At 36.5% G+C, this 18,643-nt stretch overlaps 1 protein-coding gene across 3 annotated transcripts in view; it reads left to right on the top strand.

Annotated features, from left to right (window-relative positions):
• The window catches only part of PRKG1 (protein kinase cGMP-dependent 1), a 1,185,098-nt gene extending 1,168,930 nt beyond the window's left edge, over positions 1–16,168 (top strand). For all 3 annotated transcript variants that reach the window (XM_067710145.1, XM_067710144.1, XM_067710146.1), the window contains 6 exons: positions 1,164–1,305; positions 2,463–2,626; positions 8,279–8,401; positions 8,483–8,545; positions 9,773–9,839; positions 11,639–16,168. In XM_067710145.1, coding sequence (XP_067566246.1) covers positions 1,164–1,305; positions 2,463–2,626; positions 8,279–8,401; positions 8,483–8,545; positions 9,773–9,839; positions 11,639–11,737 — 658 coding nt within the window. In that variant the 3' untranslated portion in view covers positions 11,738–16,168. The remainder of the gene's footprint in view (positions 1–1,163; positions 1,306–2,462; positions 2,627–8,278; positions 8,402–8,482; positions 8,546–9,772; positions 9,840–11,638) is intronic.
• The last annotated feature ends 2,475 nt before the right edge of the window (positions 16,169–18,643 follow it).

Here is an 18,643-nt window from a genome sequence, read left to right on the forward strand (position 1 = left end):
GATAAATTTTGCAAGATAGCAGCTGTTATCGTACTTTTCGGTTTGTTAGAATTTATTTCTCAATATTGAAGAAGAAGCAAATGTGAGCAAGATGCAAACTGGTATCAGTGACTCTCGTGAAAGCAAGCTCTGGGCCTCCGCTTTGCTGCATGTTCCCCAAAACCACCTGAGTGCTTGCTGTCCTGTTACATCTCAGCCAACTCAAGAGCTGATGTTCACACTAATGTTCTTGAATTTTCACGAAATTATTTAATTGCATTTACTACTACTTGGGAAAGAAGAGGGGAAAAAAAAAAAGTAGTTTATCTTTCTAAGGGATATTCCATAGGGGAAAAAAAAACAGGTAAAGTATAAAGGTTCTTCCCTAGAACCAAGGAGTCAACCTTAGATGCCAAGGTTTTTTTCCTTTACTGTTATTTCATTAAATAAACACACACTCACGCACACATACACGTACAGAGAGACAAAGAGCTTTCTTGCTAAACATCATAATCAAGTTTAATAAACATTCCCTTCCAATTACCTTTTTCCTTCTTTTAGCTCCATCTTTTCCTTCTAATAAGGCAGTAGCATAGGAAATAGATATTATTTGTCTTGCTGACAGAAGTTTCAGACAGAATACTTAGATTGCGATCTGTTAACAGTAGCGTTGTAACTCATTTCCAAAGTGGTTCTTTGAAAACATTAACTTTTATTCACACTCATGAGCCACATCTCTATTATTTAGAAAGATTTTTAAAACTAAGAATAAATATGACTAAACTCATAAACTGTTCTTTAAAAAACACCCCTTGGTAGACGAGGTCTAAAATAGGATTTGCCTCTCTTCTGCCCACCTCTGTAACTTCGCCTTTTAACATTGGAGTGGGCTGTTGTGAGGAATCCACGAAGTACATGAAACGTGGTATGTGGTTGACCTCCTCTTCAGTATATTCAGGAAGTTAGATTTAACCATCCTACTCATAAGGGCAAAGAATTCCTTGACTTAACCCTCAGATGCTTTTTAAAACCCAGTATCCAAAGGTAGCCCTATGACATTTGGCCAGTAGGACACTGGTCTCTGGGGTCACATTCTGGCGTAGGAATATAGTGACGTGAGAAACTGACCCTTATTAGACAAACTAATTTCTTTCCTACTTTTTATTCCATTTTCTGTGTCTCAGAGGTTCATTTGAAGATTCTACAACCAGATTTTACACAGCATGTGTGGTAGAAGCTTTTGCCTATCTGCATTCCAAAGGAATCATTTACAGGGACCTCAAGCCAGAAAATCTCATCCTAGACCACCGAGGTTACGCCAAATTGGTCAGTGTGTTTCACACATGGTTTCTGCCCTGCACTTTAAAATACTGGCTAATGAACAGGCTGTAGCGTTACTGTTTTCAACTAACTATTCTTTCAAGTTATGTAAAGGTTATGAGAAATTAAATTGGCTAGGTTTTAATTAATAATATGCTGGCAAAACATGCTTAAATAGGCTCGCGCTTGCTTGCATGTGTTCGTAGACCCAGAAAAGCTTCGTAGAAGTCCTATGTCTAGCTGGGTTTCTGCCATCCAAAGGGAATAGGTCATATGTGGAGAACCATGAATCATTATCTTAAAGAATACTGTAATGCTAATGGAAAAAAAGGGCTTGCTGGCAATGTTATCCAGGCCATGTTAGTAATAATATTAGTAATAATAAAATTGGCCAAGAGCTCTAAAGATCTACAGTAAGAAGGGAAGTTCTCTTATTTTAAAATGTGTAACTTTTGTAGACTTTGGATCTTTCAGTGCCTGATTCTGTTTTTTAAATTTTTGGAATTTTTATTCAACCTATGATTTTCAAAGTAATCACATCAATGATAGTTAATGATTTGTATTCTCAACCAGTTGTTTTAGAAAAAAATGGTTTTCTGCATTTGAGGCTCCTGCTTCAAAAGTTTTCTAGAAACATGAAGAATACGTTTCGATTTTATCTCTGTTTTCCAAGGACAGAGTTATTGGTCCCAAATATTGGACCAAATATTGGTCCCAAAGCTGAGCTTTGTAACTCAGCTCCTTCAACAATAAAAATGGCTTCTCAATTAACACTAAATGAATTGTCAACTTCATTAAGTCCAGGAGACATCTGGAAAATATGCCTGAGTAAAGGAGAAATTATTTGTTTATACCCCAACCTCCACTGGCATAAAAGAAGGAAAAACGGAAAGTATTTCCATAAAGAAAAGTTTGCCTTTATTTTCGGTGATGTGAATTTTATCCTATGTTAAGGTTTCAACTTTTCCTTTTGAAACTGAGCTTGAGCAGGGAGGCTTTGTTTGTTCGAAATATACAGAGGACTTTTTAGAAGACAGGACTCCAATAGTTCAAACCTGTTTTTATTTTATTATCATCAGCAGCATACGTCAACAAAGTAGCTTTTTGCTTTTAAGCTTAATCAAAAGTGGCTTGGAATATCTTGTTTTTTCTCTCTTTGTAAGGTTGATTTTGGCTTCGCAAAGAAAATAGGATTTGGAAAGAAAACATGGACTTTTTGTGGGACTCCAGAGTATGTAGCCCCAGAGATCATCCTGAACAAAGGCCATGACATTTCAGCCGACTATTGGTCACTGGGAATCCTAATGTATGAACTTCTGACTGGCAGGTATGGACATTGATAGAGAACTGCTGATAAAAATAGACCAGCAAACAGCTACACACTCCTGTCTTTGTCACTCTGGCGAGACCATCTTAAAGTACTTTCACCAGATCTTGTTACCACACTTTTTAATTAGTTATGCAGATAACCAGGAATTCATAAAGTAAAAACTAAAATGGGTCAGATGAGGGGAACAAACTCAACATCAACTCTCAACTCTCATTATTTATACATATGTGAATGTGGAATCATCTAGTGTCTTTCTGTGAGATCTCTGAGCCTAGTCATTTAGCCAGCAAGGAAGATGAAAGTCATATAAAAATATACAGTCAACTATTTGTAGAAATAAGAGAACCTGTTAGCAATTGTTATATCTAAATGAGATGTAAATGCTTTGTGTAATAATATTGTAGTCTTCAACAACTTAAAAAAGGTACTGTGGATACGACCAGGTATAAAACGGACTATAAACTCAAGGAAAAGAGGAACAAATATGCCACCAAGCCCTGTGCTCAGGACAATAATTAAGAAGGTCATTATGAACTGAAGAGTTCAGAAGAAGGTTAAGTTTGTCCAGGGAGGCTTTTGAAGAGCGTAGGACCAGCTGGGCCTTGCAGGAAGAATACAGAGAGCAAAGTTCACTCCAGGCAGAAAGGCATGGCTTAAATAGAGGGGGAGTAGTGGGCAAAGACATGAAAAAGGTTCATGTTAAGAAATGATGGGAGATCCAAAAAGAGTCATCTTTCAAGAATCATGATTGCTGTACCTCAGTGTTTGGACTCCATCCAGAGAGGGACTCATGGAGGATTTTCTGATAAAGGCGTGACATGTGTTGTGGTGTTTAAGGAAAACAAGCTGGCAGTAATGGGTAGAGCAAATTGGAAGAGGGATGGGGAGGCTAGTTTGAAGATAATTCCCATAATTCAGATCTAAGAAGAAGCATGCAGTGGAATGTGAAAGAATTACTTAAGAGAACTTAGTAGCTACAGTGAAAATGAGAGGAAGATGGGACTTTCAGTCTCACGGTTATTTGTGCAGATTCAGTGAATCTATTAAGCAATGAGAAAGTCTAGAACATAGGAAGCACTCCATTGATGCTAACACCTACTACTAGTACTACCATTGCCAGGAACAGTTATGTGGTGGTTATTATTTCACTTGTAGACATTTTGAATTTATTTATTTATTTATGGCTGCGTTGAGTCTTCGTTGCTGCACACGGGCTTTCTCTAGTTGCAGAGAGTGGGGGCTCTTTGTTGTGGTGCACAGGCTTCTCATTACGGTGGCCTCTTCTGTTGCGGAGCACGGGCTCTAGGCTCATGGGCTTCAGTAGTTGTGGCGCACAGGCTTAGCTACTCCACAGCACGTGGGATCTTCCCAGACCAGGGCTCGAACCTGTGTCCCCTGCACTGGCAGGCAGACTCTCAACCACTGTGCCACCGGGGAAGCCCACTTGTGGACATTTTATACCATTACTCTTGAAACATCTTATGTTGACTTCAAATTAATAAACCTCGTTGGTGTTTTCTGTTAATTTTAGATGAAAGATACATAGGCAAAGGCAGTTAAATACCACAGGAGAAATGATTCAGAGAAACATGGGAAGAGTTCAAATTGTTATCTAGAATTTCCTTGCAGCTGTTGAAAGCATGATCTCTTTAAAAAAGTAACTTCAACAAATGTCTGTAAGTGTTCACAGATGAAAATTAGTAAACTTGCAGACCTCAAGAACAGTACAAAGCTGAAAATCATATTATAAGCAACAGAAAAACAGAATAGCAATTAAAAACCCAGCCAGGAAGGTAGTAGATAGACCTCAGGAAAAAAGAAAAAAGGATATAGAAATTATTACAGAAAGAAGATACAGAAGTCCAAGGAAATAGGAAAAACAACTATGTATATGAAGAGACGATTACAAGTGGGATAGAAAACATACTCAATTACATGATAGAAAATTCATGACATAGACCAGTCACAGATGGTCTCAGTGGATCATTTTGATCAACAGTAACCATGGGGAAACAGAGTCATAACACCACCATGTGTCCTAGTGCAATTTCCTAGCTTCAATGATAAGGAATAATTATATAGTCTCTAAGCTACAAAAGCATGTCATATATGATGATGGGAGTGAGGAGGATTAGAATTCAAGTTGTTGGCCTCAACCTCCTCTATAGCACCTTTAATGCCAAAAGATAGAATATTAAGAACTATGTAGTTCTGAGAGAGACAGAGTACAACTCAACTAATTTATACAAAATTAAGTTATTCTTAAATTATTCTTAAAATATAAAGACAACATATAAAGTGTGTACCCCAGGGCTTCCCTGGTGGCACAGTGGTTGGGAGTCCGCCTGCCGATGCAAGGGACACGGGTTCATGCCCCGGTCCGGGAAGATCCCACATGCCGCGGAGCCTGGGCGTCCGGAGCCTGTGCTCCGCAGCGGGAGAGGCCACAACAGTGAGAGGCCCGCATACCGCATATTAAAAAAAAGCACTTAAAGTGTCAACCCCAGGGCTTTCTTAGAAACACTACTGTATGACCAAGTCAACTAAGAGATGAATGAAAATAAATTTGGTTATTGAGCAGAATGGAAATGTTATAGTCTTTGGCAATTTTAAAAGTTAAGCTGGGAGAGAGAAGGTAGGAATGACTATAGGAATACTTATTGCTCATAATTCACAACTAGGATTACAATTGAATTATGTCGTTATAAAAAAGAAAACTCCAAAGTGTTTAAAATATTTTTTCTTTAAAATTTATTGGAGTATAGTTGATTTACAGTGTTGTGTGTCAGTTTCAGGTGTACAGCAAAGTGATTCAGTTATACATATAGCTATTCTTTAGATTCTTTTCCCATATAGGTTATTACAGAATATTGAGTAGAGTTCCCTCTGCTATACAGTAGGTCCTTGTTGGTTACCTATCTTATCTTATGTAGAGTAGCATGTGTGTATTCATCCCTCCCTGCTCCGTTTCTCCTTTGGTAACCATAAGTTTGTTTTTGATATCTGTAACTGTTTGTTTTGTAAATAAGTTCATTTGCTTTTTTTAAATTAGATTCCACATATGAGTGATATATGATATTTGTCTTTCTCTGGCTAACTTCACTCAGTGTGATAATCTCTAGGGCCATCCATGGTGCTGCAGATGGCATTATTTCATTCTTTTATTATGGCTGAGTAATATTCTACTGTATATATGTACCACCCCTTCTTTATCCACTCCTTCACTGATGGACAATAAGGTTGCTTCCACGTCTTGCCTATTGTAAACAGTGCTGCTGTGAACATTGTATCATGTTTTTCTCCAGATGTGTATGCCGAGGAGTGGGATTGCTGGGTCATATGGTAGCTCTATTTTTAGTTTTTTAAGGAACCTCCATAGTGGCTGTACCAATTTACATTCCCACCAACAGTGCAGGGAGGGTTCCTTTTTCTCCCCACCCTCTCCAGCACTTATTATCTGTAGACTTTTTCATGATGGCTATTCTGACCAGGGGAGGTGATACCTCACTGTGGTTTTGATTTGCATTTCTCTGATAATTAGCGATGTTGAGCATCTTTTCATGTGCTTTTTGGCCACCTGTATGTCTTTTTTGGAGAAATGTCTATGTAGGTCTTCCACCCACTTTTTGATTGGGTTTTTTGATAGAGAGTAATCCTTTGTTGGTTGCTTCATTTGCAAATATTCTGTGGGTTGTCTTTTCGTTTTGTTTATGGTTTCCCTTTGCAAAAGCTTTTAATTAGGTCCCATTTGTTTGTGTTTTTAATTTCTAGGAGGTGGATCCAAAAAGATTGCTGTGATTTATGTCCAAAAGAGTGTTCTTCCTATGTTTTCCTCTAGGAGTTTTATAGTATCAGCCTTATATTTAGGTCTTTGATCCATTTTGAGTTTTTGTGTTAGGGAGTGTTCTAATTTCGTTCTTTTACATGTAGCTGTCCAGTTTTCCCAGCACCACTTATTGAAGAGACTGTCTTTTCTCGCCTCCTTTGTTGTAGATTAATTGACCAGAGGTGCATGGGTATATTTCTGGGCAAAAACATTTTTTAATGTTGTTGGTGAAGAAGCACATATTGAAATTAACTTCAAGTAAAATTAAATTGAATACTTTGTATTTTCACATATTTCACATATTGCCTGAATATCTTGGCCAGACCATGCATGGCTTGCAAAAACCACAAAAGTCACCTTTATGTTAGAAAGAACAAAAATCAATGCAAAAATATAAATTAGAACCAACATTAAGTTGATAACAAGAAAAACCAAGATGTGGTGGTTCTTCATGTTTAAAGTGAAAATAAAAACTGGCAAATTAACTTGAGAGTAGAGAGAATATTCAATCATAACATTATGTAAAGAGAAAATTCTTAGAATACTAAATAGAATTGGATGTTAATACATTATAAAGAGTGGTTTAACATGACAGTTAATGACAAATAGAAAGTACTTGTTACAGAAAATAGGGACAAAACCTTAATGCACACAGCCCTTTTTAAGCAATTCATTGTTTTCAACTTTCTCAATAGAAGGAAATATTTGAACCGCTAATTTTATGGATAGACAAAAAATAATCCAGAAAACGTCTTCCCCCAAGAAACATGAACGAGCCCTATATTTATTAGGAGATTAATTAATTCCAAAGAAATCAGCTGTCAAGGCACATCGTAACCTCCCTTCTGAACTGTGGGAAAGTTGATGGAAGGAGCTGACGTTAGTCACATCTGTATTCCCTAAGCCTGGCACAAAGCCACAGTCCAAGGATGGATAGGTAAATAACCCAACAGATCTGGCTTATGAGGGACTGGGTATCACATCCTTTCTAACAAAGAGGATGTCTTGCATTAGGTTATCTGAGGATGGATAAAGAGGGAGAAAAGGATAGGAAGAGCACTGTTCTGTAGAAGCATTAGTTCAACAAATATTTACTGACCACTTACTATGTGTTAGGCATTCCACCAGACTCTGGGAATACCAGCAGGGACTGGAAGGGAAGACAGACATAAAACAAATACTCACCAAAATGAAGTAGTTACAAAGTATAATAAGTGGCATACAGGGTTCTATAAGAGTGTAACAGGTGAATCTAACTTAGATTGATTAGATTATTACATTAGGTTTGTTGGTTGATAATGTTTATATGATTCGTTACATTTGGGTGATCAGAGCAGGCCTTTTTGAGTAAGCAGCATAACACTTAATAAGTGAGGCATTAGCCAGGAGGCCTGGGAAGTACCTAACAGTGCCCTGAGGTGGGAGAGTGCTGGGTACTTCAGAGGAGCAGAGAAAGGCTGGTCTACCTGGATCCCAGGGAGTGAGCACGGTAATGGCTGGAGATGGGGTCATACCAGTGATGTTCTTGTAGCCCATTCTAATGATGTTGGACTTCATCCCAAGTGTAATCAGTGAGCTGATAAGTCACCTGCACTGAAAAGAAATGAGGGGAACAGTGGACACACTTGACCCATTTATGGGTTTTGCTAAACAATTTGCTTGGAAACATTTCCACACATGATGATGTTTTGCCATTAATCAAGTTTCATTTCACTATTAATATATGTCCCCAAATAAGAACTGTCATTTGTGGAGTTATAACAATAAGTGTTCTTATTTAGAAAACCAAGTACTATCTCTTTTCATGTCTCTCATTCTTGCAGCCCACCTTTCTCAGGCCCAGATCCTATGAAAACCTATAACATCATATTGAGGGGGATTGACATGATAGAATTTCCAAAGAAGATTGCCAAAAATGCTGCTAATTTAATTAAAAAACTATGCAGGTAAGCATTTCAACCACATTATTTTTTAAAGGATCATAATATGGAAACAATTAGATTCCTTAACAATTATTTTATTTTTAGGGATAATCCATCAGAAAGATTAGGGAATTTGAAAAATGGAGTGAAAGACATTCAAAAGCACAAGTAAGTGTTCTTTCCTTATAACTTTAGGTTTGAGAGTTCAGAAAGTATTTTCCCAGGCTGATGTTTTTAAGGTAGTGGTTGTATATAACTGATGCAATTAGTCTATGGGAATATCCAAGGAGACATGTAGACTAGTTAGCCTTGTTATTTAAGACCTTTCGAGTTGCGTCTCTGGGACTTTATTTAGACACATCTGACCCTCTGACATTCTAAACAACAGATTCACTGACTTTAGTTTTTCCTGACTCAAACTAACTAGCACTTTTCCTCTTGAGCATGAAGAAGAAATACATATTTTTAGTCCTGGAATTCTCTTCTCTACCAGAATATTAAAAACAAAAGTACTCCACCATCTATCATGCCTCATTTCCTTGACTCAACCTAAAATATACTTTTCCAATCATTTCCTAGTTAAGAGTACAGTCTTTTTTCTCTGTCATAGCATCTATTTTTTTTTTTCCAAGCAATAGTAGCATCTTGAATATCAGACCTTATCCATGTTGACTGGATGTATCTGAAGCTAAACTAAGACCATATTGGTTTTTCCCTATTAGTCTGTTTCTGTAACATGCACAGGAGATTCACATATCTACCAAGAGGAATGTGTTTACCCTATGAATGTCTAAAAGGCCTGCCAGGAATTTGGTGTAAGCATTTGTGAATGATGAAACCTTTCAAAGACAACAACAACAAAAAACCTTCTGTGATATTTGGCCCTCATTTCTACAGAAAAGCCATACGCAAAATACCTTTATTCTACCAAAAAGAAAAAAGAAAGAAAATGGGATACTTAGAGACCAAGACAGTGATGTGAACAGGTTAATTAACTGAGGCTGCCCACTGAATCAGTGACAAGGATGGAAAGATAATTTTCTGTCCTGACACTTCATGCCCTGATTCCACCTTCTTAAAATAAATCTTCTGTAGGGCCCAGCATATTATGACATTTATTAAGTTATAATGATTGTGTAGGAACAAGGTCCGAGAGACATTATGACTGAAATTACTAGAATAAAAAGGAGTTGCTTTCTAATTAGTGTCTAAAATTTTGACAATTAGATTTTTTTAAAAATATGCATTCCATTTAATAAGCTAACGTTTAAAAACATGCAGTTAAATTGAAAATGTCTGCCTGTTTTCCATCAGTCATGGACATCATATATAGCAATGCGAAGACTTCAGCTGAGGTAAAATGTGTTTAACCGTCTACTTCTTTTCCTTTCTTAGATGGTTTGAGGGCTTTAATTGGGAAGGCTTAAGAAAAGGCACCTTGACACCTCCTATAATACCAAGTGTAAGTAGACTTTCCAGCTTGTACTAGTGTGACACACGTGAAGGTGTTTGTCAGTCATCAAAGGTCTGCTATTTTTACATTTTTATCCTATGATCAGATTAGATAAACTATAGGAGAAATACCAGATTAAAATAGTGACATCTTCTAAAATCCAAGCTTAAAAACGGTGTTAAATATTGACAGAAGAGTATCATGAATCTTTTTTTCCTCGTAATATAAAACCTTTATACATCTTTGCCCAAGAATATATTCACAACCTTATTTAGTCATATTCATGAATTACCACCAAAACTATGTACACTGTTTTAAATTTCTGCACATACATCTTCTCTCTATACAAGATGCAATAAGTTCTTAACAATTTAGTGTGTACTTGAGTATACTTGGTGTGAGTTAGGATTATCTGCTATTGTTACCTTCTGTTTATGATTTCAGTTTACTCTCCACCATGCTCTGTCTCCAAGAGTCCAACCCAAATGGACCACAACAAAACATTCCCGGCCCTTTGGTTTCCTGTTGGGTGTGGTCAACAGTCCAGCAATCAGTTTCAACAGCTTTCAATTCCTGGCCTATATTGTCTCACTTACGCCCCACATAGCTCCTCTTCCCCTGCCCACATAGTACTCTGAAGCACTCCTAAGCACAATGGTGTTCTTTTAAATTCTCTTTTCTTAACACATTAGGTGTTTTGTTAAACTGCTGATCCACTAAGTCGACTAAGTGTTTACACGCTATTAACCTGAAATAGATTTCCATTGACTGCATTTATAGATACAATACTATATCTAGCTAATAAAATGTGATGTGTCTCAAATGAGGAGGAGAGGGCTGCTTTGCAGTCCTGAACCTTTCATTTATATATTTCCTTTTTCTGGGACTAATTTAAGATCACTTCTTCTACAGAAATATTTTTCCTACTTCTAAGATTTATTTCTACGCTAATATTTATGTTTATTCACAAAGCAAATTACAGATGCTAACTGCATTCATAAAGTTTTACTTTTAGAACAAGAACAGTATAAGAAACTTGAAGAGGTAAATATTAAGTCTAAATTATCCTAACTTATATTTACCAGGGGTCTCCTTTTATGCAATCAGTAGTGTTAAATTATATGGGGGAAATATATATATATAAAAAAATAGAATATGAGGTCCTAAATATTATAGAATATAAGGGAAATTAAAGTGTTTCTTTACTGCTTTTACTCATGCTCTGCAGATTGGACTTTGCCCAGTAAACTTGTAAGAGTTTTTGCTTAAGGTTAGAAAGGGCTTTTTATCATACTTAGAATAAATACACGGAAATCCTTAAGATGACTTCTGCCTATTTCTCATTTCACTCCCCTCCTCTTTTAAATTGACCTCTTTTAGATACTTCATAGCATGGAGCTCTCTCTTTCTCACCTCAGGACCTTTGCATGTGCTATATATCCTCTTTATGGAAACCATTAATTCTTAGGTTTAATACTTTTTCCACAATCACTCTTTTTTTACTCATGACACCTTGTACTTTTTCTTCATAGCACTAACCAAAGTTTATAATTATCTACAGCTGTAATTATTTGTTTGAATCACACAATTTATTCTTTCCTAGAGTGTAAACTCTATGAGGGCAAGAGCCATGTCTATTTTTATTCACCACTGTAACCCCCAATACAAAGGACAAACCTGCTCATGGTAGACATTCCAAAAATAGCCATTGAATACAGACTGAATAAAGAATGTTTTAAAAATCTAGCTTGGAAGGCCCCTAAAAAAAAAAAATCAGAAAATTTTACCGTTCGTTCTCTTGTTCGCAGGTCGCATCACCCACAGACACAAGCAATTTTGACAGTTTCCCTGAGGACAATGACGAACCACCACCTGACGACAACTCAGGATGGGACGTAGACTTCTAATGTATTTCTCTTACCTGCTTCTGCCTTGCTGAAGACAGCTTTTTCTGAGACACAGCTGCCAGCAAACCTGAAAGAAAGAGAGAAGATTAGTGCTCGGGGTCACCATGATGCCTTTGATCGATGCTGCTCCAGTAACTACAGTGGCATTAGGACTTACTTATTGCTTAGATGACAATAGTGCTCTTTACATGTTTTCTGTTTGAACCTAAAAATAGCAGTTGACATGGTGGTCCTGAAGCAAAGCCTTTCACCAGTAAAGAAATGTTTTCTATTGTTGCGATGACCTTGCTTTGCTCTGATTATAATTTGAAAGACTGTAAGAAACACTTCAAAGAGAGTCAGTACCTTGCTAGAATTATCAAGAAGATCAAAAAATAATATATTGGGTACGATAGATTAGATTACTGTGGTACAAAAACTGGACTCTTCCCTTTCTTCAAGTGAGGGTTGTAGACTCTGTTACTGCAAGCTGGTGTAAATACCGTATACAAGAGGACCACACATCTGCTGGTCACAGAGTTCATGTCAAACCAGTGCTAGAAGTTTCATGATTTTCTTTCCCAGCAGTGCTGATGACGAGACTGAATGTTACCTTTCCTTTCTGACAGATTTTAAAAACTGATATGATCAAAGCACAACTGCTATGGAGTCTGCAGAGAAGTCTCATAGCAGGTATATATGTGTTTTCACAGAGGACTGAAGAACACAACATGCATGATATTTGTTTCTTTTTGATAAATTGGCATGACAGAGTGGGACAAAAGCAATTCACAAACCATTTCATATTTTTTTTAAATAGCGTGCTTAAAGATGGTCCTGGAAATAAATGACTAGCAGCCAACTGGTTTTTATTTATCTCACACACCCTCAAACTGAGGCTTAAAATATTCCCTTTTATAAAAATAAACCCTTCGGGTAGGGTAGGGTGGGGTGGGTTGGAGAGGGATGAAGATCCACCCAAAAAAAAAAAAACTATATATAGGTGCTATGTATATCTTTCATCTGTAAATGTCAGTGTCTAAACAGACAACACAAATTCTAATCATTACATGTGTAGCCAGAGAATCAAGCATTTTCACTAAATTTATCAAACCAAACTTCTGTCAGATTTCACTCATACGACATAGTCTAGGGTTGAGGGAGACACAGCATAGTCTAGGGTTGAGGGAGAAAGGTGACTAAAAACATATTTGAACTAGCTTCTTGTCTTAGGCCTGAACCAAGAAAAGAAAAGAAAGCAAGCACAAAATCATTAAGATTCACCCGATGAGAACCCTTACCTATGTGAGGTCAGGGAACAAGACAAGAACCTGGGCAGGTGTGATGACCTTTTTGTCAATGGGCAAGGAGTCTATTAGCATGTGAAAGGAGGAAAGGAGTAGAAACAGGAACCCGATTTCTTAAAAGTAAATTGGAGCTAAGTGGAACAGAAATACTACAATTCTGAAATATCAGACTAGCTAGGAAAGACCAGATTTGAAATATCGAATTGATTTGCTTTTTCACATGGGGAAAAGAATCAGCAATTTAAACGGAGTCCTTTGTTGGCAGGCCAGTTGACAATTATTAGCTGTCAAAAGTAGCACAGCCATTTGGAGCTTTTCCTGGACAAGTAGCATTGTACCTCCTTAGACAAATGTATAATTTTATGAGCTGTCATCCTGATTTGGAACTGTATATGAACATGGCATATTAAACAGAGGTTTGATCTTTTCCCGTAGAGAGTGTTTAAAAAGTCAATCAAATATAGACAGTTCTGCAAAACATATGTCCACCGAGATTACACAGTATCCAAGAAGGCATATATTATGATTTTTGTTTGAATTTTTCATACCAAGACTACTTTAGAATATGATATGTTATCAAAATATAAAAATCTAAGAAACATTTGGAAAATAAGAGTATTAAGGGCATATTATATATAATTAGAATAAATTTAAATGAAATTTCGATCCTAAGATTTTATTATTATTCTTGTATTATCGGATTTTTCCCTCCCTGTTTCTCAAAATTGAACTATTCCTCAAAATACTCAACTTCTTCTACAGATATTAGAAGATAAAATTAAACATATCAAGTTAAAATCCAGCTATGAATGCGACTTCAGAAGTTTAATATTGCTTTTAATTGGGCTTTTAAAAATATAATTTCAATGTTATTAGTCAACGTTCAGTGATTTTTTTTTTAAAGACAGTGGTGTAGGCGTGCTAAAGGTTTGCTAGAATATTAAATTCACCTAGTCATTTTAAGTAAGAGAATCTTCTCCTGCAACTTTTTAAATATTCCAATAGCCCCAGAGATTAGCACTTACTGTGGATTTGGAACTATGGTTCAAGTCTAAGACAACCAATATGTACAAGTTCTATAGAAAATGAAGAAGCAGCATTCAGCATAATGTAACTGTAGGTCATTTCTCCCACTTGTTAATGCATCTTTGTTCATTTCACCTGTGGCATTACATTAGGATGTCTAAAGCAATCACCAATAAAGGTGAACTACATCTTTCAAGAATTACTAAGAGAAAACATTCATCTAATTTTCAACATTGAATTTTAAGGATTTAAATGTCTTAATGAAGACACTAGGGCTAAAATTCATGGTCAGCTTCATAAAAAGCACATCTCACTTTATTTCTGAATTTTTCATGCCCCCTCTATTTTCTTCCACTAAAGAACATCCAGATAAGTTAGAATAGCGCCAACTTGTTTGATTTGTTAACTGACTTTCTTGTTAATACTTCAAGTATGGGAAATAAGGGCTTTCTGTGTGTCTTGACTCACAGGAAAACTGAAAACTGCCAAGGAAAGGAGCAATGTAACACCTGAGATAGATTGAATACATTAGGGAAAGTGATTTCTGGAAATTTGCTAGGAATGATATTTGTTTGTCCCTTCTTTGTAATTAATATAGGAATCAGATCTATGTGGCATTTAAAACAAATTTATTTTGATTATATTCTTTACAAATCATAACTTTTACTTAAAATTATGGGATATGCATGTGAATCACACATGTATAATATATAAATTCAACTACTGAATTTTTCTTGTCTCATTTCTAAAAGACTGAACTGATGGTGAACTTAAATTTAAAGAAGTCAGCTACCGCACCGAAAATAAGGATATTAGAGCTGATTTCATACAGTAGAGGTGATTTGTGCATTATCCATAACAATGTTTTCTTTCACAGTAGGACCACAGACAAATATTTATGTAAATAGGTATTTCTGTGTGATATTTTGTGGTACATGTAACTTTTTAGTGTTTCACAGCATTATTATTTCATTTAATTTGTACTGAATAATGTTTTTAGGTCCAAGTAGACTTGAATTAATGTCATAATTGTCAGTATTATTGAAAATTATGTCAACTGTACTGTTTATCCATCTGTCCCATAGTTTAGAACATGACCTGGCTATCTGGCATTGTTGCAAGTGCCTTAAATTCATGGCATCCTATTAAAAAAAATTTGGTGTTATGCTGCATGACAAAGACAAACACACCTCAAAATGTTGTCCTTTCTTAGCTTGCTGCGTTTTACAGTTCTTTCTGCTAACAATTTATAAGCCTTTATTACATAATATTGATGAATTACAGAAATGATGAAGTTGTTCTCTTATTTCTGTTAAACGTACCAGAGCTGTGTATCTGTTAATGAGATACAGCGTCATTTCTGTGAAATGTATAAATGTATGTGCAGGTCAAATTAATATATGACATACTATCAGTCTGTATACAGGTATTCCTGTTTTGCTAAGCTGTGCAGATTCAGTTAAAAAAATAAGTGCAGTCAAGTTCTAAAATATCTCATTTTTTAGACTCCATTAACAACAGTACAACTCAAAAGAAAAATTGGAAAATGACTGCTAGCCAAGCCTCGTCACGAAACCAATGATGAAAAAGTACCTTGGTGCACCAGTCAACAAAACAGGATGCTTCCTCTGAGTTCTTGTATATGCAAATCACTTATAAGGCAAGTTTTCAAAAGACCTAGAAAGCTAAACATTGAAGGTGTGTTGTTAGCCCTCCTCTTTATCTGCCCCTGCATCAACGGACAGAGCTCTGGGACCTTGACAGTGACTCAGAGGTTTGGACTTTCCAAGTATAGGGACATTTCTTGAAGCGTCATCTATCAAATTTATTTCAATGTATGATGTTTTTACAACTGCTCAGTTCTTTTGTATTCTTACAGCTATGGTTATTTGATTGTCCTCTTACAATTCGTTCTACATGAAAGAGTCCTTTGTTAGTCAGAATGCAACAACTGTCATCAAATGGTCACTGACCACTTGCACTCTTTTGATGTAGATTAAACACTTTTTCATAAACTTAACCTGCTTTGATTTGCTCTGTATTTTTCCTGCAGCTGTAATTGCCGAGTGCCTGTTGTATACTTTATAGAGTTGAAATAAAAAAATAATTACTTTTGAAATTAGTTGATGTTTAATTTCAAACAAGATTTTAGGATAGAATTAATATATTAGAATTGAAATACCATATAGTGCTATTGTAGAATGTCACTATAACAATGTAGAAAATACTTATAACCCAAGTATCCATCATAAAATGATGTGTTATCATCTAATATAAAACTAATCCAACAAATCAGCTTAAAGAATTCAACAGGGTTACATGAGGCCATCCAGTGTGAAGAGCCACACGAACCTGAAAATTAGCAGTTTTCTGTATGCAACTACCACACCACCACCATCACCACTACTACCACTCACTCCTTTCTGGGCTACCCCTAGCCAAACTCTGAACTAGGCACACCGTCAAAGGGGCAACATACAAGAATACAAGACATGCTAGGAGGGAATTATTTAATATGAAAAGTAACTTCATGAATCTTTGTCTAAGGTTTGTTCACCTAATCCCTCTGTTAAACTTCACATGCATAAAGAATATATATTTAGAGAACAATAAGATTGCGACAAACTCAACTCTCCACAGCCCTGGTGAACATATTGTTGCTACATCCCTTTGCTCCTCACTGCAGTGAATGGTACACAACTTAAAACTGGCTGCAACATAAAGATCCCCTTAATCTAACTGCATTTGTCTTGTTGACATCACATTGCCAGTGACGGTGAATTGAAACCCCTTTTTAATGAAAACTAGAAATTCAATTCGGTTAGCTTTCTCAGACAGAGCCAATAAAATAACCTTAAAAAATATTATGTCACATAGCAATCCAATAATTTCATTTTTCCTACAAATAGAACTGAACTGTAAGTTTTTAGTATTTGTCCTTTAAGTTCTGTTATTTTCACACCCTTGATCTAAGAACCGTCTTCTTTGATCCCAGAAGGTTTTTTTTGTACTAATCACACAGTTTTTGCAGAGGTACACAGATCAATCCTCATGATCATTAGTGGGGTTGGGGGGGGGAAGATGGTGAGGATGTTGCATCCATGCCACTGTCACATCTTGTGCATGTTAATTGCCATTGAAGTAAATCACTGAACACTTACTTGACTATGACAATAGGAATCAATACTAAATTTGAGATGAATGAACTGGTAGCACGATCGTCCAAGTTGATCACATGTTATGCTGGCAGACCTACCCTGAGATTCTCAGTTATAACCCTGAAAGTGTTATGCACATAATATAGGACAGCCACAATGCTAATATTCTTTTCCAGAGTCCTATTTACAGTTCTCTTCTGTATTCCATATTTCTCCTTTCTAATTCAAAAGGCCTATAAATTAATAAAATAGTAATGTTTACCTCCGACAACTGTTTTTCACCCAAGGTGAGTCTATGAAGCAAAAGACAAATCCATCACATGCCAATTAGCAAAGCCAAAAAGGTTACGTCTCAACCTCATGGGAAAAGAAAAAAAAAGGAAGAAGGGAAAAACCAAGGCCACAAGCCACAAAGTCTGGCCATGGATTTCATAAAACTTAAGGGACAGGCTCAAAGTATATGTTCTAGAACAATGTTTTCCAAACATCAATGTCGTAAAATGTCTGTAGAAAATATGGTAAAAACATAGATTCCCAGCATCATCTACAGCTATTTTCAGGTACAGTCCAGAAATCTGAATTTATAACAAGCATCTTAGCTTATTCAGATGGAAACAGTTGTATACATTCATGGAAGGGATGCAGGAAAATATGGCCCATGGGAAAGCATTTCAGGAATGGTAGGGTGAAGGAGGAAACAAAAAAAAAATCTATAGTCATTGACATCCAAAGCCTATTAAATGACATTTATATTCTACCTATATAGCTGTCCTTTCCATTTTCCATATTCAAATAGTATGTGAATAATAAACTATTTTTGTTAAGGAATACATCCACATCTTGATTTAAAAAGCCAAAACAATAGATTTATACCACTTCAGGTATCTGGTATACCAGGGCAGGATACTAGGAGTTTAATTTGCATGATGGCTCTTAGTCCTCTAGGGAGAAATGATAACAAAGACTCGAGCTTCTGGCTCAGCTGGATTTTTTACTTCAGTTCACCGTTCTCCTATTTCCCTCCCTGAGGAATTCCCTGCCCCATGGAAGGCAGGTTTAGGCCTTTGTCTTGCTTTGGCCATTGAAAGGGGAGCCTGTCACTTCAAGCATGAATGTTAAGAGCCAATTCTTGCTTCAACACATCCTCCCTTCCCTCTACTTCCGTGATGGGCAGTTCTTCATCAGTGGCTGTTCCGTCAGCTTCAGAAGCAGAGTGAGGACTGAAATCAAGAGAAGCAGAGCTCCTACCAACCCACAAAGGTTTTATGGTGGAATATATTGTTGTTTGGAAACGCTAATATTTGGCTTTACCTATTTTAGCAGCATAACCTTGCCCATTCTGATTGATACAACTAGCACACACAGAAGAAAGCCAAGGCCTGCCTTAGACTCAGCGTGGGAATTCAGCAATGTGAATAACCCACTCTCAGGTAGAA

Source organism: Pseudorca crassidens, chromosome 16 (genome assembly GCF_039906515.1).
Source record: "Pseudorca crassidens isolate mPseCra1 chromosome 16, mPseCra1.hap1, whole genome shotgun sequence".
In the NCBI taxonomy this organism is placed as follows: Eukaryota; Metazoa; Chordata; class Mammalia; order Artiodactyla; family Delphinidae; genus Pseudorca; species Pseudorca crassidens.